The 22,148-nt window shown below is 59.8% G+C and overlaps 2 protein-coding genes across 4 annotated transcripts in view; one reads left to right on the forward strand and one right to left on the reverse strand.

Annotated features, from left to right (window-relative positions):
* LOC125354523 (calmodulin-binding transcription activator 1) overlaps positions 1-22,148 on the forward strand; it is a 639,297-nt gene that overhangs the window by 229,625 nt on the left and 387,524 nt on the right. The window lies entirely within an intron of this gene.
* Positions 6,595-21,857, reverse strand: LOC125354436 (extensin-like). The gene is made up of 6 exons (XM_048350010.1): positions 21,787-21,857; positions 17,493-17,942; positions 11,472-11,595; positions 10,510-10,682; positions 7,702-8,334; positions 6,595-6,733 (listed from the first exon to the last, which is right to left on the reverse strand). Exons 1-6 carry the CDS (start codon positions 21,855-21,857, stop codon positions 6,595-6,597), a joined length of 1,590 nt encoding a protein of 529 aa, XP_048205967.1.

A 22,148-nucleotide genomic window follows, 5' to 3' on the forward strand; every position in this document is an offset into this window, starting at 1 on the left:
TGGTCCCAGTGGGGTGGAGCCTCGTGGGAAGTCTTCGGGTCATTGGGCGTGTGACCTCGAAGGGGACTGTGGGAATTTGGCCCCTCCCTCCTCCTCTTCTTTCATTTCCGGGTCATGAGGGGAGAGAGTTCACCACACCATGTGCTTCCTGCCTCACCATTTCTGCCTCACCACAGACCCCAAAGCAACAGGGCTACAGACCACGGGCCCCCCAAACCGTGAGCCAAAGCTGACCGCTTCTCTCTGTCAGTCTGTTACTGAGCTTATTAGCCCAGAGTCCAAAGGCCCGGAAAAGATGGCTATCCTTGCTCCAGCAGAGGGGAAGGTCAGCATCTTTGTTCCAGCCGGGCCCTCAGCTGATTAGACAGGGCCCACCCAGATCAGGGAGGGCCATCGCTGCGTCTCTGCCTAGTTTTCTTCATCCCCCTTTAAAAAAAAGTCTTCCTAGACACAACCCAGAATCGTGTTTAACTAACTATCTGGGCACCCTGTGTGTGTCCCAGTCAAACTGAAACACACTACGGCATTTCCCCGCCCCGGGGGCCCCCTCTCGCCTGTCCTCCTCAACTCTACCTGCGCTGCCAACCCCGGTCTCTCGACAAATGCCTCTCAGTCCTTGACCTTGACCCAGCCGAGCTGCGCCATTAATTAGCTGGTTTAAAAAAAATCATTAGAGAATCATCATAATTATAGACATACAGGTCAAGGATTTTTGCTGAAGCCCGTAAGTACGTATTGGCCGAGTACGGTCGGTCTTCTTCCTCGCAAGCCTTCTGCTCGTAGGTGAGTCCGTCTTTCTTCCTACGAGGCACCTTGGTCACACCTTCCTGTTCTTTCTTGTTTAGAATGACTACTCGGTATTGCAGGGTTGGACCAACCTCTCAAAGCACTTGCTCATTCTGTATCACCTCTTAAGTATTCCACTCAGTTTTCGTAAGAAACGTCTGTCCTTAACCAGCTGGACATGGTGGTGTGGTGTGTACCGCCAGCCGTCGGTGAAAAAGCACAAAGAGGAGGAATAATCCAAGTGTGGGTATGGGAGCATGGCTTAAGGGATACCACACCTGCCTAGCGTCGGCCAAGCCCCGAGTTCAAGTCCTAGTACCATCAAAAATAAAATGCAAGGCCAACACAGACAGGGCTGGGGGCAAGCCTTACTGGCTCTCCATCAATGGAGTCAGACAGGAGCACTGCCTGCCCGGGCCTCGTGTCTGGGCCTCCTGTCTGGGCCTCGTGTCTGGGCCTCGCGTCTGGGCCTCGTGTCTGGGCCTCGTGTCTGGGCCTCGTGTCTGGGCCTCGCGTCTGGGCCTCGCGTCTGGGCCTCGTGTCTGGGCCTCGCGTCTGGGCCTCGCGTCTGGGCCTCGTGTCTGGGCCTCGTGTCTGGGCCGTGTGTCTGGGCCTCGTGTCTGGGCCTCGTGTCTGGGCCGTGTGTCTGGGCCTTGTGTCTGGGCCGTGTGTCTGGGCCTCGTGTCTGGGCCTCGCGTCTGGGCCTCGTGTCTGGGCCTCGTGTCTGGGCCTCGTGTCTGGGCCGTGTGTCTGGGCCTCGTGTCTGGGCCTCGCGTCTGGGCCTCGTGTCTGGGCCTCGTGTCTGGGCCTCGCGTCTGGGCCTCGTGTCTGGGCCGTGTGTCCAGTGGCTACGAGGGCACCGCCCAGTGACGAGCGATGGGAGTCACCGAGAGGCTCCGGAAGGGCTCTGCGGGAAGCCCCAGGGGCGCTACGGAGGCCGAGACGCATCAACCCAGAGCGGGGCGAGGCCGCTCAAGACACCCCTCAACACACACAGTCCCCGACCATGACACCCCTCAACACGCACGGTCCTGGACCACTGACACCCCTCAACTCACAGTTCCCAACCACTGACACCCCTCAACACACATGGTCCCGGACCACTGACACCCCTCAACACACACAGTCCCCGACCATGACACCCCTCAACACGCACGGTCCTGGACCATTGACACCCCTCAACATGCACGACAGTCCTGGACCACTGACACCCCTCAACACACGGTCCCGCTGACACCCCTCAACTCACAGTCCCCGACCACTGACACCCCTCAACACACACGGTCCCCGACCACTGACACCCCTCAACTCACAGTCCCCGACCACTGACACCCCTCAACACACACGGTCCCCGACCACTGACACCCCTCAACTCACAGTCCCCGACCACTGACACCCCTCAACACACACGGTCCCGGACCACTGACACCCCTCAACACACAAGGTCCTGGACCACTGACACCCCTCAACACACACGGTCCCCGACCACTGACACCCCTCAAAAGATACGGTCCCTGACCATGACACCCCTCAACACACATGGTCCCGGACCACTGACACCCCTCAACTCACAGTCCCCGACCACTGACACCCCTCAACTCACAGTCCCCGACCACTGACACCCCTCAACTCACAGTCCCCGACCACTGACACCCCTCAACACACACGGTCCCTGACCACTGACACCCCTCAACACACACGGTCCCTGACCACTGACACCCCTCAACACACACGGTCCCCGACCACTGACACCCCTCAACACACACGGTCCTGGACCACTGACACCCCTCAACACACACGGTCCCCGACCATGACACCCCTCAACACACACGGTCCTGGACCACTGACACCCCTCAACACACACGGTCCCCGACCACTGACACCCCTCAACACACACGGTCCCCGACCACTGACACCCCTCAACACACACGGTCCCCGACCATGACACCCCTCAACACGCACGGTCCCCGACCATGACACCCCTCAACACGCACGGTCCCCAACCACTGACACCCCTCAACGCACACGGTCCCTGACCACTGACACCCCTCAACACGCACGGTCCCTGACCACTGACACCCCTCAACACGCATGGTCCCCGACCACTGACACTCCTCAACACGCACGGTCCCCGACCATGACACCCCTCAACACGCACGGTCCCCGACCATGACACCCCTCAACACACACGGTCCCTGACCACTGACACCCCTCAACACACACGGTCCCCAACCACTGACACCCCTCAACACACACGGTCCCTGACCACTGACACCCCTCAACACACACGGTCCCCGACCATGACACCCCTCAACACGCACGGTCCCCGACCATGACACCCCTCAACACACACGGTCCCTGACCACTGACACCCCTCAACACACACGGTCCCCAACCACTGACACCCCTCAACACACACGGTCCCCGACCATGACACCCCTCAACACACACGGTCCTGGACCACTGACACCCCTCAACACACACGGTCCCCGACCACTGACACCCCTCAACACACACGGTCCCCGACCACTGACACCCCTCAACACACATGGTCCCCGACCACTGACACCCCTCAACACACACGGTCCCCGACCATGACACCCCTCAACACACACGGTCCCCGACCACTGACACCCCTCAACACACACGGTCCCCGACCACTGACACCCCTCAACACACACGGTCCCTGACCACTGACACCCCTCAACACACACGGTCCCCGACCATGACACCCCTCAACACACACGGTCCCCAACCATGACACCCCTCAACACACACGGTCCCAACCATGACACCCCTCAACACACACGGCCCTGGAGTACCGATACCTCTTAACACACACGGTCCCCGACCACTGACACCCCTCAACGCACGTGGTCCTCGACCATGACACCCCTCAACACACACGGTCCCCAACCACTGACACCCCTCAACACGCACGGTCCCGCACCATGACACCCCTCAATGCACAGTCCCCAACCACTGACACCCCTCAACACGCACGGTCCCGCACCATGACACCCCTCAATGCACAGGGCCCTGACCCCATCCCGCACCAGGTCCTGTCCTGACTGCTGGAGGCGAGCGCTCTGCTGCACCCTCCACTCCTCAACCCCCGCCCGTCACAGGCTCCCTCCCCAGCCGCGGTGACCCAGGCCCGGCTCGGAGGGATTTCAGGTGGCTGCTAGCTGGCTTGTGAACGAGGACACTCAGGTGACGGACATTTCTTACCTATTGACTGCCTGGGCCCCAGGTTCCAGGCAGAGGGGATGGAGCCGTGCCAAAGCGGAGGGGGTGCTCACCCCTGCTGCCCAAGGCCGCCCTTCCTGAGTATACTCCATATATGTGACATGGGGGGGAAGGGGGGAGGAGGAAGGGGGGAGGAGGAGGAGGAGCCAGGAAGAGGAGGAGGGAAAGGGAGGAGGAGGAGGGAATGACAAGGAGAAGAGGAGAGAGAGGAGGAGAGGAGAGAGGCTGGGAGGGAGAGGAAGAGAGGGGCATGTCTCACGGGAAATGGCACGGGCAGTGTCACTCGCCAGCCTGGCATGGCGGGGGCTGAGACGGCTGGTGGGACCTGGGCGTGCAAGGGCTTGTGGGTAAGTCTTCTGGTATCGCCATCCTGAGCCACCTGGGCTCTGGTCTGAAGCCAGGCCACTGGACAGAGACCATGATGGCCCCTTCCGGTGTCTCTCAGAAACAGTGATGGCTAGCCATAGAAGGCAGCTGGGGCTGTTTCCCACACTCTCCCTGTGGCCCTGCTCTCGTGGCCCTGCTCTCGTGGCCATGCTCTCGTGGCCCGGCTCTCGTGGCCCAGCTCTCGTGGCCCGGCTCTCGTGGCCCATCCCTCCATCCCCCTCCCTCACCGGGCCAGCCACCGGTCTCCCTTCAGGCAGCTAATGACACTGCCTGGTGTTTAATTCTGAACCCTGCAAACTCGAAAGATTAAATCATGGATTTTGCGATCTGGTGAGAGCTCTTTCTTAGAGAGAATGATAAGATGTCAATTTGCAAAAAAAAAAAAAAGAGCATTAACTTTTGTATTGATTGTGCAGTGACATATTTTGAATAATGATTCACATTAAAAATACAAGGATTCATATTGACCATATAGTATCCGGGGCTGTATTAAAATAGCGGAGTAATCCTTAGAATCTCAAGGATTTTTTTTCTTCCAGTTTTGGTTCTCTGAATAGCTGTAGGTCCAAACAGCGCACAATGTTAACGCAGCCCACGTTCAAGTTCCCACGTGGCTTGTCTGTCAGATTCTCTCCTGGGTCCTCAGGACTTCTGCTGGGTGGTCGGGGTGCTCTGGAGGCAGCCAGGGGTCTCCAGGGGAACCAGGCTGCCCACATTTTCTGGGTATCTGGGCTCAGGGGTGAAGCCAAGGCCCGCAGGGCCTGGTAGCGTGCTGTGCTTTGGGCGTTGCTGGGCGGGAAGCTGTTCCTCTAGACGGGAGACGGGAAGCTTCCCCCATGCTGGGCCCCGGCCTACGCTCACCCGATACTGCGCATATCTGTGATTCTCCCCCGACACTGATATGAATGAGGTACCGTGAGCATTTCTGTTTTCTAGAATAGGTGCAGAGATATGAAGCAGCTTGCTCAAGACCACACAGCTAGTTAGTGCCAGGGCCAGGATTCGAATCAAGAGGGGTGTGTGTGTGTGTGTGTGTGTGAGTGTGTATTGTTGTTGTTTGTTCTGGTCCTAGGTCTTGATCTCAGGGCCTGGGTGCTGTCCCTGAGCTTTTTGTTCAAGGCTAGCATTCTACCATGAGAGCCACAGCTCCACGTCTGGCTTTTTGTTGATTAATTGGAGATAAGAGTCTTATGGACTTTCCCGCCCAGGCTGGCTTTGAACTGCAATCCTCCTATCTCACCCTCTTGAGTAGCCAGGATTATAGGAATGAGCCACTTGGGCCAGGCAAAGGTTGCGTTTTAATTGTAGAAACTACCCAATCTGGGATTAAAAAGATTAATATGGCAACTTTTTTCCCCATGGGAGGAAGTAGAACTTTTCTGCCCGTGTAAAATGGGCAGTGGTGCAAGTCACTCACCTCCCCCCTCCCCCGCTCCGCCCCCACCCTCTGGTTTCCGAAGGGCCGGCCCGGTTCCCTGATTGGGGCCTTCCTTTCTTTGGCTGCCTTCCTGCTTTCCCAGGGAGGAGGAGGAAGAGGAGGAGGGACGTCCATCCGTCCATCCACAGAGCTACCCCGAGGAGGAGAAGCTGTTGGGCCTCCAGCCGTTTGTTAGATAGCGGTAAACACTTTGGACAGAGCCACCCACTGCTTGTTAAACTATGCTCAGTTCTCTAAAACTGAATTCAAAAGGGAAGGAAGGAAAAAAAAAAGAGTCCAACTATCTGCAGAGATTGTGTTAAAGTTCCACTTGGTTAGCAGGCTCGCGTGCACACTGTAACAAAGCTTTAATATAATTAAATTTTAAATTCCATGTAGAATCTAGTGGGTAGGCAGATGTACCGGTATGTTAAACTTTATGTCGCTTGAAAACGGTTTTCAAGTACATCAGAGGGAGGCCATCCAGCTGTAAAATTATCTGCTTTATGATGCCGCATCACGGCTCTGATCTTTTTCTTTTAATTAAAAATGTACCTTAAAGTTGAACCAGCCCGGCTCTCCGTTACCTTTTCGTCTCTTTCTTAAAAAAAAAAAAAAAAAATCCTGACAGAAGATGATGTGGTCACGACTGGTCTGTCTGAGCCTGTGGGGGCCTTCTGTAGGAAATAGCTGCTCAATTAAACGCAGGTTAGCACCTCACCCCGCCTCCACGCGACGGCCCACGCAGCGGGGCCTCAGGACCGCCCGACCTTCCCACAAGCCACCGTGGCCAGTGCAGAAGCCCAAGAGCCGTAGGATGGTCTAGATGACAGGATGATGATGTTGTTGTTGATGATGATGTTGATGATGAAGATGATGATGGCTTTTCCTGACCTGACCAGGAACGGAAGGCTGCAGGTGATTTTTCTTCTGCCAGTCCCTTCTCATCTGCAGTGGGCACTGACCCCCCCCCCCCGGGGTAGGGGTGGGGGAAAGGAGCTCCGGGGGGGGGGGGACCATGCCTGGCGACTCTGCCCTCCCCCCACCCCCTCAAGGGCCAGTTCCTGCCATCACCTCGGGACGTGAGCACCCCTTTTCTAAGGGTGAGCTGATGGCGAATGCGGCCACCTGGAAAGCGACTGTCGACGCCTGTTCTAGTTCATCCGGTGCCGCAGAGGCCGGGGCTCTGTCCTCCCACCCCGTCGCTCTTGTGTGTGCTTTTGTCACTGGAGAGGCCACGCTGTCGCCAGCACTCCCACGCTCCCTCCTACTCGTGAACCCAGCTGGCAGGCTCCGCGTCTGCCGCACACGCACACTGGGTGCCATGAGCAACGCCACTTATGTTCTTCCAGCTCTGAGGCTGGAGGTCCCGGCGGGGCCATTCCTGGGGCTGGATCACCCGTGGCCGCCATCTTGCTCCGTCCTAACATGGGCTTTCCTAAGAGAGAGAGAGAGAGAGAGAAGAGAGAGAGAGAGAGAGTGTGTGTGTGTGTGAAGGGATCTTGTTCTTTCCTCCTTCTCCATCTTATCTTCCTCCTCATTTTCCTCCTCTTCCTCTTCTATTTCCTCCTCCTCTTCCTCCTTCCTCCTCTTCTATCTTCTCTTCCACCTTTTATTTCTCCTCCTCTTCCTCTTTGTCTGCCTCCTCCTCCTTTTTCCTTCTCCCCTTCTTCTTCCTCCTCATCTTCCTCTTCTTTTTCTTCCTCTTCTTCCTCCTCCTTTTTCCTTTTCCCCATCTTCCTCCCCCTCCTCCTCCTCCTCCTCTGCCAGTAATGCTCTCAGGTTCGCCACCTCCCTCCTGCCCCATTGTGACCTCATTGGACCTTAGCGCAGTCTAAAGTGGCTCTCTAATCCAGGCTCACCGCGGGGGCGGGGCTTCAGGCGCGGGGCGGGACTCCAGGCGCAGGGCGGGGCTCCAGGCGTGGGGCGGGGCTTCAGGCACGGGGCGGGGTTCCAGGCACGGGGCGGGACTCCAGGCGCAGGGCAGGGCTCCAGGCGCAGGGCGGGGCTCCAGGCGCGGGGCGGGGCTCCAGGCGCGGGGCGGGGCTCCAGGCGCGGGGCAGGGCTTCAGGCGCGGCGTGGGGCTCCAGGAGCGGGGCTTCAGGCGTGGGGCGGGACTCCAGGCGCAGGGCGGGGCTCCAGGCGCAGGGCGGGGCTCCAGGCGCGGGGCGGGGTTCCAGGCGCGGGGCGGGGCTCCAGGCTCGGGGCGGGGCTCCAGGCGCAGGGCGGGGCTCCAGGCGCGGGGCGGGACTACAGGCGCAGGGCGGGGCTCCAGGCGCGGGGCGGGGCTCCAGGCATGGGGCGGGGCTCCAGGCGCAGGGCGGGGCTCCAGGGGCGGGGCTCCAGGCGCGGGGCGGGTCCCCAGGCAGGGGCGGGGCTCCAGGGGCGGGGCTCCAGGCGCAGGGCGGGGCTCCAGGCGCAGGGCGGGGCTCCAGGCGCGGGGCGGGTCCCCAGGCAGGGGCGGGGCACCGCTCAGCTCAGTTCCCAGCACCGCGCTGCAGTTCGCCGTGGGTTCGCGGATTCCCAGTGGGCCTCAGCGTGGGCTTGGGATTTGACCGCTGTGAGGACGGACGCGTGCTGTGTGGCTTCGAGAATATGCTGGGGTTGAGTCCGGGTCTCCCACTGGCTGGGCGGGCGCTCCACGGCGGGAGCCACACCTCCAGCACTTCCTGCCCGGCTCCTGTTCAGATGAGGCTTTTGCTTTCTGCCCGGCCTGCCGGAGCTGGGGCGCACCAGCTTCTTCCCTGACGTGGAGTCCTTGGACTCTTTGTTCTGGGGCTGGCTGGGAGCCTCCGTCCCCCTGACCTCGGCCTCCGGTGTAGCTGGGATGGCAGGCACACCCCACCTTGGCCTCTGGTGTAGCTAGGATGGCAGGCACACCCACCACTCCCACCTGTGAATTGAGAAGGGCGGGAGGGGGGTCTCAATTTTTCCCCCCCAGTCTGGTCTTGAACCATGATCCTCCTGCTCTCAGCCTCTTGAGTAGTTAGGATTACAGGCATGTGCCACGGCACTTGGCATTATTCTTGGCTTTTTACAAAGGCTGTGTACAAAGGCTGAATCTGCAGTTATGAGGTCATTCCACTCAGAATCATTATTAGACACTGCCAGATTTATTGCATTATTAAACAGTGCCAGGTCCATTTGCCTCTGTTTATCAGTCCCGTCTGCTGACCTCTGACGCAGTCTGAACCAGCATCGACCGAGGTTGGCTCAGCTAAGGTCTCCCCCAAACACTGATTTGTCACTCAAGGTAGACAGATTGTGAGCGTGCGTCCTCATTGGAGGGTGGAGCTGGCTTGTGCACACCAGTTTGCCGGTGTTGGCTGCCAAGGCGGGGCTTGAACCTGCTTCCTCCCGAGCTGTGTCATCATCCCCCAGGGACAGGAATGGGCCTGGTTGTGATGACAGGGTGGTGGTGGGTCCTTCTCCCTGCACAGCGCCGCCTTCCCCCCGGGACATGGCTCTCGGCTGGTCCCTGCGGCCTGCTCAGTTGTTCCTGCTTTGTGTCCCCCTGGTCCCCAGGGCAAAGTGGGGACCCAGCACCCCGTCATCTGACAGTGCTCTCCAGCCTACTAACCTGGTGTGTTTGTGGAAGTACTGAAAGGATAAAAAAATAGGTTTCATCCAACGCTGCCTTTGGAGAAATTGTTCAGAGGCTGGGATTTCTGCTGCAACAGTGGCAGAGTTAAGAAGGGAGCCCCTGTAGCCCCTGTTCCTGGGGTAGGCGATTGCGGTGTGCCCAGATCAGCCACCCCCAAAGCCTCCGGACAGGCGGCTTGGTAGGAGTCCAGTACTCCGGGCTGGCTGGGTCACAGCAGCTGGCACAGGCTGTGGGAATCCCCAGGCGAGGGGTCTCCTGAAGGCAGAGACCATGGCAGTGACCGCCACCTCCTGTCAGGGCGCGGCTTCGCGGGCCTGGGGGGTGCTCGCGGGCGTCTGGGCTGGGCGCAGGCCGCCGTCCAGGTGTGCGGGTTGTGGGAGAGGGTGGCAAGCAGGGAGGAGGTGACCCGGTGCTCCTGAGCTTACATCCACCGTGGCTGAGCTGCGTGTAGAGCCGGCTTGGTTGTTGACCCCAGGAATGACAGTTTCTGTTTACAAAACACGTGCTTGGTACTTCAACGGGGTCTTTTCTTATTCTTACTTGTTTATTTATTTTTGTGGGGGTCCTGGGGTTTGAGCGCAGACACTATACCACTTGAGCTACACTCTTAGTCCTTTTTGATTCTGTTGTTATTTATTCATTCATGCATTCATTTACTTATTTATTTCAGGTAGGCTCTTCCTGTTGTCAGGGCTCCATCTTGCCCTCCCCCCCACCCCACCACCCCAGCTGGGATTGCAGGTGTGCCCCACCATGCCGGCTAACTTTGTCTCACCAACTTTTTGCCCGGGCTGGCCTGGAAACTCCCTCCTCCTACACTCTGTGTCTCGAGGTTTGCTGGGATTACAGGCATGAGCTAATGAACACCCTCCCCCACCTTCCACCCCTGCTTGTCTTTTGAGATGGAGTTTCCTGCCAGCTACCTGTTGTCAGGCTGGCCTCCAATCGTGCTCCTCCTTCTGCAGAGCTGGGGTTCATGGGGGTGTGCCACCGTGCCCGGCCCTCAATCATCGGTTGATGACCTCATCTGGGGGCTACGCAGCCACAGGAGCTTTCTACTCGGCACCTTCGACTTCGGCTGGCTGGTATTTCCGGAAGCAGCCGATTGATAAGCCAGTCCTCCTGCCCCAGTTCCCATGTGGGGAGCCCGTAGGCCCCGGGGCCCAGGTCTCCTGGTGGGGAGCCTTCCTCAGGGCCGGGATATGAGCAGTTAGCCCTCCGTGCCTCAGGGGAGGAAGCCTGTGGGAAGGAAGCAGCGAGAGGGAATTGTAGGAAGGTTCTCTTTCAATTAGGAGAGGCAGGCACCCTTCCTCTGCGCGCCTCGCCTGGGGTATCTGTTTCTCCGGCTCGCAGAACACCAGGCTTTCTACCTGCAGCTCCGGCGTCTCGGCCACTGGGCCCCAGCCCCTCCCCTCTCCCATCCTCTCCCAGAATCCTCTGCGTCATCGTGGCTCCTCTGGGTCTGGGCGCTCCCTGCCTCGCTGCCCGCCTGGGGGGACGGGGAGAGGAGGAAGGACTCGTGCGCCCCTGGATGGTTTCCTGATGAGGAGAGGGAGGACGGCGTTGGCTTCACAGCTCTGTCCTTCTGAACCCCCGGCAGGCGGCTTTTCCTGTTCCAGGTTGGGCGGGCCTTGTCCCAGCACAGGCATTTTCTGGGCTGCGCTCTGGTTCCACGTTAGGGTCCAGGAAGAGTCCAGTGTGCCCCCCGGGCCCTAGCTCCTCCCTCCTTAGGGAGTCTTGGCGGGGCCCTGGGCTTGGCCACAGAGGAGCGGGGGTGCTCTGTGGGGTCTGGGAGGTTGCGCAGGGCCGGTGCGGGGCTGCGTGGCCTTCTCTTCCCAGTGCACGGAGCTGGGGCGGGGGGGGGGGGGCTGCGGAGCATGAGGACAGCTCCGCGCCCCCCCAGCCGCCGGGGCTGGGTGCCTGGGTCAGGCCTTCCCTGCCCCGCTTGACTGCCGGCCTCCCCAGGCTGGCTTGTCCTAGGCCGCGGCGTCCACGCAGGGCCAAGCACGGCGGGGGGGACACCCTGACCAGGGGGTGAGGCAGTGTCCTGGGGCTCTCTACATGACCCCCCCCCAGATGCCCCGGCAGTGGGGATGTCCTGACTGGGGGATGACACAGGATCTTGGGGTTCTCCATGTGACCACCCCCACAGCTGCCGGGCAGAGGCGGAGCAGGGAGGGAGAGAGGAGCCCCCTCCGGTCCAGGGGACAGCCTGTGTCCAGCAAGTTGGGGTTCACGGGCTGGGAAGGACGCGCTCCACTCGGCGGGGGTGCTGCTGCTGGTGGTGGTGTATGTTTGAGCACCTCTGTTGTGGTCCACGGCGCACGGAAGCACCCAGGCCTCCGCTGCTCGGGCACCACGACGCCCGCCTCCAGCCCATGAGAAGGGCCGAGGCCCCAGGCTCCTCTCACGCCGTCAGAGCAGCAGGGCCAGGCCCCCGGCTGGGACGGGCGGCCACCGGGGCGCCGCTCTGGGGGTGGATTCCGGGAAGAGCCGGGGCCTGGATGGCAGCCAGCGGCGCCGGGCAAGCCCGGGTGAAGGGCACGGCCCGGGCCGCGCAGATGCCGGGCAGAGAGGGAAGCGAGTGCCAGGCCGGAGCGGCCGTCCTAGGCGAGGCCCCCCTTCTCCCAGGTCAGGGAGAGCAGTCCTTCCTCCATGCTGCCCCGGGGTGGGGGCGGGGGGGTGGCCATGCCAGGGGAGCCTTCTTGACACTTCACTGAGTGCGGGGGGCGGGGGGCTCCCCAGGACCTAATCCGGGAAACTGACTCAGAGATGTTCGCGTCCCACGAGCAGTGGAACAGGCCGAGCGCTCACGCCTGTGATCTCAGCCACGCGGGGGGGGTGGAGATGCGAGGACCATCGTGGTTCGAAGCCAGCCAGGGCGGGCGGGTCTGTAAGACTCACCGCTGGTTAACCGGCGGAGAGGAAGCGGTGGAGCTGCGGAGGAGCGCTGGTCGCGAGTGAGAAACGCGGAGGGACGGCACGCGGCCCCTCAATTCAGGCCATGCTGCTCAGCACACACGCAGGTGTGGTTGCACAACCCCATTCAGTAGATCCGTTTGTGAGAACAGTGCATCTTGAGCAATGTCACCCCCCCCACCATTGTCCCCTTCTCTCCCAACCCCGGTACCTTTACCGCGTGCATACACGTACGTGGAGTATCGTGACTGCCCTGGCCCATTCCTTCTCTCTCTGTTTTCCCTCCTCTTCCCCATGATCTCCCCCCACCCCCCCAACCCACCCAGCCCCCTGTCAGCCTGGCTCTGTAAGTAGGGCGGGCACAGGTCTGTGGTGGCTGGGTGGTTGTGTGTGTGTGGGGGGGCGGGGTTCCCCGCACAGAGACTCCTTTCCAGACAGAAAGGGAGGCCAGGAGGTCACAGGACGAGATCAAGCCAGAGTCCCGTCCGTCACCGAGGGAGGACGCATCCCTCAAAGACGGGAGCGCTGGGAGCCCGGCGGCTCGCGCCTGGCACCCCAGCCGCTCAGGAGGCCGAGGGCTGAGGCTCCTGGTTCAAAGCCAGCTGGGACGGGAACGTCTGTGAGACTCGTATCTCTGCTACACAGACAAATGAACAAGAAAGCCGGAAGTGGAGCTGTGGCTCAAATGATAGAGCGCCGGCCTCGAACCAGAAGCAGTTCAGGGACAGCGTCCGGGCCCTGAGCTCAAGCCCCAGGACCAGCCGAATAATAATTAATCCTAACAGTCCAGATGCAGGCATCACGTACGTGGTGGTTCACCAGGGAATTGCTTGGGGAGGGGCGTCCCAGCACGGCTGGGGGTGGGGGCAGCATTCCCGGCCCTCCCCCCCGCGGGTTCCACCAGCCCTTCCCTCTGGTATTGTCCGAGGTTCCTGGGGGTGAGCAGCCCTGCTTTCCACGGTGGGAGCCCCTTCTCAGGGTGGAAGGACGGGGCGTGGCCCTGCCTGGGCTGCTTGGACCTTGTGACCTCCCTGCTCCCCCCCCCCACACACACAGGGCGGGTGCTGCTGGGACTTGAAGCTGGGCCCTCCCTTCCCCGTCCCACACCCGTCCCTGCCGGCTGCTGGGCACACGGGCTGGGCAGGACCCCTTCATTTTTGCCCGAGAAAGGGGGCGCAGAGTGTTGCTCGTGTATTGATGGATTCATCAAGAGATCGGCCTTGGCTGCCTGCGTTTGTTCAGGGGGAGAAAATTAATGTTGCAGATGTTGACTGTGTAATAGGATTGGAAATCTGCTGCGGGCCGGGGGGGGGGGGGCGCGGCACCCGTGGAAACCACTGGGCCAAGAATGAGGAAAACACTTCTGCATAGAGGAGGATTTGGTTCACTAAGCAGCGCGCGGTGCTGGCTGTCAAACGCTAACGAGAAACACGGTCCTCCCCCCCCTCCTCCGGCGGGTGCTGGCGTGGGCGCCCGGCTCCTTGGCTTTATTCTGCACCCCGCTCTGATGTGGCACCTTCTAGAATGTCTGTGTGACGGAGGGTGTGGGCCCGACGACTGGGGACACGATGTGTGGACGCGTCCTTAGCGCCCAGGCAGGCCGGGCCTCCCGGCTGGTTCCCGTGCCCAGCTGCCTCTGCGGGGGATGGGCACAGTACTGGGCTGCCTGGCAAGGTGTGTGGACCTTGAGTGGTGTGCAGGGTGCGGGGAGGGGGGGTCCCCCTGGTGAGAGCCCCGGTGACTCCGCTGGCTCTGGATGTGTTGCCCGGAGCCAGAGCTCTGCATAAGGCAGAGCGGATCCCTGCCTTTCTCTTGGCAGATTCTTGGAGCCAGATTCCTGCCGGTTTTCCTGGCGGGACAGCAGTGGCACAACACCAACACCGGGAGAGGGGATGGGGAAGAGGCAGAAGGGGACCGCCCCCCGCCCCCCAAAGCCCTTGGGGAGAAATCCCTTTCTTAAGAAGTTCTACCCCTGGGCTCCATTTCTGTGTTCGGTTCCCCCGTCTTGCTTCCCAGCCAGCTTGGATCGCATCCACGCCAGATTAACATTCTCCATCACACGTTGCAATGTGGTGGCTGTTTTTTTCCTTCTTTTTCTAAACCAAATCTCCCTTTGCAGATTGCTGTCTTTATAATATAGGAATTATTTCTCAGTCACTTTGGAAGTCCTGGTTCATTAGCTCGGTGACTGTTTAGTAATTTGCAAAGTCACTTTCACAAGTTTTAATACTGCCCGGTTGAGAATCTCAGTAATAAACGCACTAGATCTTAATAATGTTATGATTCTGTCTGAAAACAAAAACACAGCAGTCGCATTGGCAATGAGCTCTGACCTGACCGTCAGCGGCGCGGTGCAGGGGCGCGGTGATGTGGGGTCCGGCACCGCCACGCAGCACCCCCCGGGGGCCCGCCGCAGGCCCCCCCTGGAGCCGCCGGCCCCCCTCTTTGCTCCTGGCCCCTGAGCCTGTGCCCCCCCCCCCAGCAAGCCCTGCCAGGCCCTGGCCTCTGGGGAGGCTCGCAGGGTGCCTGGGCGTCCACCCTCGAAGGCCAGAGCTAAGCTCCTGCTCAGCCCTGTAAGAAAGATGGCGGCACTCGCTGGGACAGGGGAGGAGGTGGCCCAAGGCTGGCTTTCTATTCTCTCTCCCTCCCTCCCTCCCTCCCTCCCTCCCTCCCTCCCTCCCTCCCTCCCTTCCTTCCTTTTCTTTTTCTTTCCTTCCTTCTTTCCTTTCTTTCTGTCTTTTCTTCCTTCCCTCCACTTCTTTTCCTTCATTCCCTCATTTCCTCCTTCCCTTCCTTTCCTTTCCTTTCCTTTCCCTTCTCTTCCATTTCAGTCCTTTCCCTTCCCCTCCCTCCCTCCCTCCCTTCCTTCCTCCCTCCCTTCCTCCCTCCCTCCCTTTTCCTCCCTCCCTCTCTCCCTCCCCGTCCTCCCTCCCTCCCTCCCTCCCTCTCTTCCTCCCTCCCTCCCTCTCTTCCTCCCTCCCTTCCTTCCTTCCTTCCTTTCTCTCTTTCTTTTTTCTTTCCTTCCTTTCTTCTTTTATTTCTTCCTTCTTTCCTTTCTTTCTGTCTTTTCTTCCTTCCCTCCACTTCTTTTTCCTCCTTCCCTTCCTTTCCTTTCCTTTCTTTTCCCTTCTCTTCCATTTCAGTCCTTTCCCTTCCCTTCCCTACCCTTCCTTTTCTCCCTTCCTTTCCCTCCTTCCCTTCCTTTCTTCCTTTCCCTACCTCTCTCATTCCCTCCCTTCCTCCCTTTCCCTTCCCCTCCCTCCCTCCCTCTCTCTCTCCCTCCCCTCCCCTTCCCTCCCTCCCTCTTTCCCTCCCTCCCTCTGCCCTCCCTCCCTCTTCCTCCCTCCCCCCTCCCCTCCCTCCCTCCCTCCCTCCCCCTCCCTCCCCCCTGCCTGTGTCAGGAGCCATGCTGGCACAGGGTGGTTGCCAAGGGCAGGCACTGGGGCAGCCAGCCCCCCCCCCAGGGGCTGCCCCGCGGCCCCTCCTCCTGGAGCCTCCTCGGGGTTCCTCTGAGAGCCTGGGGGCGCGCGTGGCCTCCACGCCTCCTTCTGTTTTCCAGAGCGAACCTGACAGCTCAGAGGACGGGAGGGAGGCACGCGCGGCCCTAACCTTTCTCGGATGTTCCAGGCCAACGTTTTCTGGCCAAATCGATGTTGACATTTTGATAAGAATTCATTCGCTGTGTTGTGTATTTTGAATCTTTGAGGCTAAGCGGTTCTGAAAACCCGCTGTGAGGCTAAATCCTGAGTGTGGAGTCTGCGTGCCGCCTCGGCAGCAGCACCGGCCGCGCACACGCGGGGCGTTTCCTGCACGCTGGAAACCAGTTGGCCGCCGCTGCGTGCGACCGTATTGAGTCTCGGCAGTTCATCAGGCCTCTGCCGGGGGCGGGGGGTGGGGGCGGGGGGTGGAGGGAGCCCTTTCCCGTCCCGTGCAGTGTTTGGAACATGAAAAAATAAGCGAATAAAAAGTCAGACTTTTCCCAGAGAGATTTTATATTCATGAAAAAGGCACCGTCTTCCCTCATTAGGAAGCCTGGTTGCCATGTCTGAACGAAGCGTGGACACCAGATATGGGCTGATTTTTGTCGCTTTGTGTAGGGGAAAAACAGTAACTATTGAGTGGAAAGCAGCTTTGGCCACTGTTTGAAAGACGCACGGCTTCTCCTTTCTGAGCATTGGGGTTTGGTTTGCGGGTGGGGGTAGAAGGGATTCTGTAACTGCATTTGCCTCCCAATGAGCCCCCCCTTCCCTGGGCCTGGGAGGGGGGCTCTGTCCCCACTGTAAGAACGACTCCAAACCAGAGGAGAAGAGCGGTGTGTGTGTGGGGGGGGGGGGAGCACAGGCCGGGACGCGGGCGGGGGCGGGGGGCGGGGGCCGGGAGCAGCAAGGAGGACCGGGCGGCCGGCGGCAGGTGCTCCCCCTCTGGTCCTCCCTTCCTCTGCGGGACCCGAGGGAGGAGCCGGCGGAGGTGGGGTGGGGGCGAGCCCCAGGCTGGCGCCCTGCAGGGCCAGCCCTAGGCCCCTCTCCTGGGGTCCCGAGGGCGAGGGCGAGGCGGGCAGTGTCTTGGGGCATTCCGGGGTGACAACAGCAGAGCGTGGTGACAGAGCAGAGACCCAAGGGGGTCCTGCTGTGGCTCTGCCTGGCTTCCTCCGTGCCCTGGGGTGCGGGAGCCAGGGCCTGGCACCGGGAGGCAGGCCGCCCGGGTCCCTGGAGGAGATGCTGGGGGTTCTCCCACTTGTACCAGTTAGGGGGTGCAGTCAGAAGATGACGAATGGGTTGACCCTGAGCGTCTCTCTCTCTCCCCTCCCTCCCACTGTAAAACATCCTTCACGTTCTGGAGTCTTCCCTCAGCTGTGGCAGAACTGCCCGTGAGTTGGCTTGCTCTTTCTCTGATTGAGGTTGCGGGGATCCACCGATCGCCACCCCCCCGTTTCTGGCCCGGGCATTGCTTTCCATACCTGGGCACCGGGCACCCCCGGCGCTCCCGGCCACCCTGCTCTTCCTGTGTGGAAGATGATCGGAACCCGTGACTCACGGAGGCCAGAGTGAACCTGCACATCCGCCTCCTTCCCTTGGGGTATTCCCTTTGCAAGGCGATGGGGTGCCAAGGGTGAATTCCAGGCATTGGTACCTGCTGGGGGGCCCCAGGCAGGTCTGGTGTGTGGGAAAGAGGGGAAGGTTGGGGTTCGTCTGTTGGCGTTGACCGCACTCCAAGCCTTCGTTGTCTGGGACTGTAAAGGTAGTTCCCTCTGTGCGGGGCGGGGGGGCACTGTGTTTGGGGGTGCAGTGGGAATCAGCCCGAGTCCCCCAGCGGGGCGGTGTGAGCGCCAGCTCCCAGTCTGCAGCAGCCGCCCCCGCGCGGGCTTTATTCACGTACGGTGCTCGCATTGTGTCTGCGCGGAGGGCCTGTCTGGCTGAGCCCCGGGTCCCAGACACAGCCGCAGGGGTGAGGTGTGGGGAGCCGGCGACGGGAGCCCCTGGGTGGAGGCCGCCCCGGGGGTGACCGCCCATGCCCACGCGGAGCCAGCGGGAGACCCTCAGAGCCCTGCCGGGCTGGGCCTCGGGCAGGCGTGGGCGACCCCTGCAGGACGGAGGGTGGAATTGCGGCCTGGTCCAGGGCCCCGTAAGTGTGGGGTGGGGCAGAGCCCGTGGAGTCTGGACAGGGACCAGCAGAACGGGGGTGGGGGGGGGGGGTGGAGGGGGGTCTGCGGGCCTGGACAGCACGCCTCCCCTCCAGGGTGGTGACATCCCAGCCCGGGTCCTGTCACCCACCGGGAGGCCTCCCACCCCAGCACGTCTGAGAGGCCTGGGAAGGATCTTTCCAGATTCACGCAGCGCCCCACCCCCACCCCCACTCCACACCCAAGGCAAACCGGGGGCTCCCAGATCATGGCGTGAACCAGCAGAGCCTGGCGGGGAGGCACTGCCTGCTGACACAGACCTTCCAGAAGCTTCCCTCGTTCTGGCGGGCGTGCCGGGCCAGAGGCTTCCTCTGCAGAGAGGAGTCTGGGATCGCATTCGGCACAGGGCGTCGTCTAGCCAGCTGACCGCCAGGGGATTCACACCAGCCACCACCAGAGCTGGGACGCCCCTCGGGGGCCGCGCACTCGCCCAGCAAACCCAGCGTCCGGGGTTCGAGCCCCAGTACCAAAGAAAAGAAAAGACAAAACATAGAGAGAGAGTTAGAAACAAACAAACCACATAAAAAACAGCCCCGCAGTGAGCTGTGCACACCGCCGGGCCGCCAGCTGCCGTTCGGTGGGGGGGGGGGGGCGCAGTCGGCAGTGCCTGGCAGGACAGGAAGCTGGGGGGGGGGGCCAGGAGTTATGGCAGGGGGGGAAATCCTGGCAGGTCCTTATATCTAACTAAATATATTTCTCTCGTACAATTCATCAATCCCCTCTTTTGGATACTTACCAAGAGAAATGGAAATATATGTGTGGCAAAACAGACGTGCGTAAGAATGTTCTTTGCCGGTTTACCCATAACTTAAAATAAGAAGCAAACAACTCAAGTCTCCATCGGGGGGGTGAATAAGGAGAGGTATATTCACACCATGGAATACTACACAGCAATAAAGAGGAATACAGTATTGCTCTCTTACCATATGTGAGTGAAACTTGAAAACATCTTGCTGGGGAAGGAAGTGAGATATTAAGAGATTTTTTTTTTTATCCGTCGTGGGGCTTGAACTCAGGGCCTGGGCTCTGTCTCTGAGCTTTTCCCCTCAAGGCTAGCATTCTACTACTTTGAGCCACAGCTCCTCCACTTCTGGCTTTCTGGTGATTAAATAGAAATGCGTCTCAAGTACTTTCCTTCCAGGAAAAGATCCAGGATCCTCAGATCTCAGCCTCCTGAGTAGCTAGGATTACAGCCTTGAGCCGCTGGTGCCTGGCTAAGAGTGTATTGCATGTATGGTTCCAGTGAATGTCTAGATAGATCAAAAGTCACATATGGTGCAAAGCAATCTTGTCTGTATTTTCTATGGCATAGGTGTCTTTCGTTTACTGGGAAGAGATACAAGAGGAATTAATTTTGGTTATTACAATGAGCTACACCTGACAGAGGCTTCATCTACACTGGTACTGCTGTCAAAATCCATCCCGGGGGGCATTTGAGATCTCTGTGCTTCCCTCTCTGTAAATTTCACTTAAACTGCAAATTAACACTGGCTTCTTCTTAGCAATAAGTCTATAGCAATTCGGGGATGCAGCAGTTCACTTCTGAAATGCGCCAAAAATAAAATGGGGGGGGGGGGCGGCTGGATGCTGGTGAGATTTAGAGCAAAGATAGAGAGATGTCAGTCACAGCAGCTCGGTCATGGAGCTGGGGTTTCTAGAACGTTCCTTCTGCTTTTATCAGGACAGTTCATGCCTTTTGGCTCAGGTTTGAGAAATGCTCATAGTGGCTGGATGGAATGTTCTAGTTCCTAAGCTAGTGATAAGGTGGAGAGGGGCTCCATGAACCTTCTTTTATATAAATTTGATGACATTATATCTATAATGCATATTTTTCCAGTATTAAATAGCCTGTGATACTCTGGGGGTTGGACTGGGGTTTGCACTCAGGGCTTTGAGCTCTGCTAGGCCACAACTCTACCACGTGAGCCCCACCTCCATTTCTGTGACAGGGATTGGACTGTGATCACCCGGCTATTGCTTGAGATGGAGTCTTGAAAATGGATTTTTTTTTTTTTTTTTACCCAGGCTGGCCTTGAACTGTGGTCTTCTCAATCTCAGCCTCCCGAGCAGCTGGGATTACAGGCGCTTGCTACGCGGTTGAATGCTTTCAAAGGCAGCAGGAGGTCTTAGGGGCAGGGAAGCTCTGTCTTAAACATGCTTTCAACGGTTGTTCTTTCCCCGCGGTGGGCTGGGTTTCAGAAGGAGGAGATGCAGTCTTCTCCTACCCGGCTTTGAACCCAGAGCCTGGTGTGCGCTTGGCTTGCTCGTTTGGCTGGTGTTCTCATGAGCCGTGCCTCTGACCCGAGAGACACTGGAGGGGGGGGGGGCATGGGCGGGCCAGGCGGGATGGTGGACGGAGAGGCACAGCCCCTCGGAGAACGTGGGTTTGGAAGAAGCAGGAACTGATCTTGGGGAGCATGGCGGGTCCCACCTCATCTCGCTGGCTCTGATGCGGGGGGGGGGGGGGTGAGAAGTGGCATGTGGGAGGGCCGAGGGGGCGGGGCCTCGCCCAGCACGGTGGAGAGCCAGCCTTGAGCAGGAGAGCGAAGGGACAGCGCCCAGGCCCCGAGTTCAAGGCCCAGGCCGGGCGCAGAGGAAGGGCTGGGGAGGCCAGACGGGAGCGAGACGCACAGGCGGTGTCTCCTCTCCTGTCCCCTGCCCCGCCTCACCAGGCTTGAGGAAACTTGCCCCTGTCATTGCCCTCGCTGTGGACTGTAAATTCCATCCTAGAGAAAGTCGCTTCGTAAATTCATGCTTCATCTCCACGTCCTACCTCTGCTCTTTGTCCCGAGTCTGAGCTCTAGAAGCTTCCATGAATGGATAAGAATGAGCCAGAGTCTCAAGCATCCCTCGGTGTCCTGGAGAGGGTCATAAAACTCTGGAAGCTTCCGTGCTGCTCGGGTCCCTGCTCGACGGGCCCCGGTGACAAAGTCAGGTCCAGCCTACTCTTGACCTCTGGATTGTTGGCGGATGGCGGAGCACAGGACCCCGACTTCGAGCTGCGGGGTTCCCGCAGGCCCGGGCCGGCCCGGTGGCTAGCAATTGGGGATCGGCGGCAGGCCGATTGGACCGGGTGGTTGGAGGAGTTTGCCAGTGTGTGGCGGGGACCGAGCGGAATGCGTGATCGCTTTCGCCAGCCGCGCTCGCCAGCTGTCTACTGAGTCTGACGTGTTTAGGGGGTGCTGGGGCTGGGAGGGGCGGTGGCTGGCGGCCACCTGGGCTGCCTTCGAGCCGGCCTTCCTCTCGGCCGGCACTTGAATGGTTCCAGAGGCAGCACCGGACGCGTGCTTGTCCCGTTGGAAGCCAGTGAGAAACGGGCAGGGGGCGGGCGCAAGATTCACGGGACTCGGTCCAGCCGGATGCCCGGGCTCCCGCCTGTAATCCCGGCTGCTGGGGGTGGGGGGGGGAGCTGAGATTCGAGGACTCAGCCTCGAAGCCGGTGAGGGCGGGGAAATCTGTGAGGCTCTTCAATGAATTAGCAAAACATAAGAACAAACAGACAAAAACTCAGCGGTTCCACGGGATAAAAACCTAAAGGACAGTGCCCAGGCACGTACACACACACACACACACACACACACACACTTATTCTTTGTTTTTCCAGCCTGCCAACCAGCAAGGTGTTTTCACCTTTACCAGGGCGATGAATGAAGTAAGAGAGGAGCGGAGTCTCGCCGCGAGCGTGCGTTTAGAGCAAGGCGATGACGGGAACACCAAGGCAGGCGCGTGCGCGCGGATACTCACGGCGCCCGTGTCTCACGCTCCGGCGTCACGAGCGGCGGCGGCGGTACGGTTCTTTCTGGAGCGCCCTTCATGACGGCTGGGGTCCTTCCCTGCCTCCCCTTCAGAACTCTTTTCTTGAAGAGGGTTTAGAAAAGCTGCTTAAACAGAAGACGGTCGAGCAATCTTGGACATAACACGAACAAGGCAGGCCTTGCTGGCTCGCAGTGACGCTGTGGCCTTAGAAGGGAAAATGCAATCCAAGTCAGCCAAGTCACTTAAAACTAGCCAAGAGTATTAAATCACCTTGGAGGGGCAAAAATCATCCATCTATAAACTCATGTAAAAAGGGATGGAAGCATACCACCACGGCATACTCGCGAGGA

Source organism: Perognathus longimembris, chromosome 7, assembly GCF_023159225.1.
Source record: "Perognathus longimembris pacificus isolate PPM17 chromosome 7, ASM2315922v1, whole genome shotgun sequence".
NCBI lineage: Eukaryota > Metazoa > Chordata > Mammalia > Rodentia > Heteromyidae > Perognathus > Perognathus longimembris.

What these genes read in the sequence shown, in the direction of transcription:
- LOC125354436 (XM_048350010.1), bottom strand. Translation starts at nt 21,857, where the DNA reads ATGAAGGGCGCTCCAGAAAGAACCGTACCGCCGCCGCCGCTCGTGACG. An exon ending in GAGCGTGAGACACGGGCGCC is followed by an intron (nt 17,943 to 21,786) that starts GTGAGTATCCGC and finishes TCCGTCCTGCAG; the next exon opens with GGGTCGCCCACGCCTGCCCG. An exon ending in GGACACTGCCTCACCCCCTG is followed by an intron (nt 10,683 to 11,471) that starts GTCAGGGTGTCC and finishes TCCTTCCCACAG; the next exon opens with GCTTCCTCCCCTGAGGCACG.